Raw genomic sequence first — 325 nt, 5'->3', positions numbered from 1 at the left:
TCGGCAGGGGGAAGATGCAGCCCGACATCCCTGCCCCGCACCAGCTCCGGTCCTGCTGAGCATCCCACCGTCAGCCCCCTCGCCCACCCTGGGGCTGAGCGATGCCGGGGGGCAGGGGCCGGGGGGCGGAGGGGCCGGAGGGGAGCGTTCATCAAATGGGCTGCCAGGTCTTGTCAATGGTCTGAATGTGCTCCTTGGCTTTCATGCGGAGCGAGGCGATGCTGGAGCTCCTCTGGTCCACCTCCTCCAGCGGGTACTTGTCCACAAAGGTGGTGCCGCACTGGTAGGGCGCGGGGGCCATGGGCTGCATGCCCTGCACCATCGG

At 68.3% G+C, this 325-nt stretch overlaps 1 protein-coding gene across 1 annotated transcript in view; it reads right to left on the bottom strand.

Annotated features, from left to right (window-relative positions):
• Positions 1-151: 151 nt before the first annotated feature.
• Positions 152-325, bottom strand: part of LOC104128872 (retinal homeobox protein Rx1) — a 2,460-nt gene continuing 2,286 nt past the window's right edge. Inside the window, exon 2 of the mRNA XM_009641720.1 lies at positions 152-325. Within this exon, the coding sequence (XP_009640015.1) occupies positions 152-325 (174 nt within the window).

The sequence above is a fragment of the Egretta garzetta genome, unplaced genomic scaffold, assembly GCF_000687185.1.
Source record: "Egretta garzetta isolate BGI_Z169 unplaced genomic scaffold, ASM68718v1 scaffold1937, whole genome shotgun sequence".
NCBI classification, from domain to species: Eukaryota; Metazoa; Chordata; class Aves; order Pelecaniformes; family Ardeidae; genus Egretta; species Egretta garzetta.
This window is presented reverse-complemented; position numbering and strand designations above follow the sequence as displayed.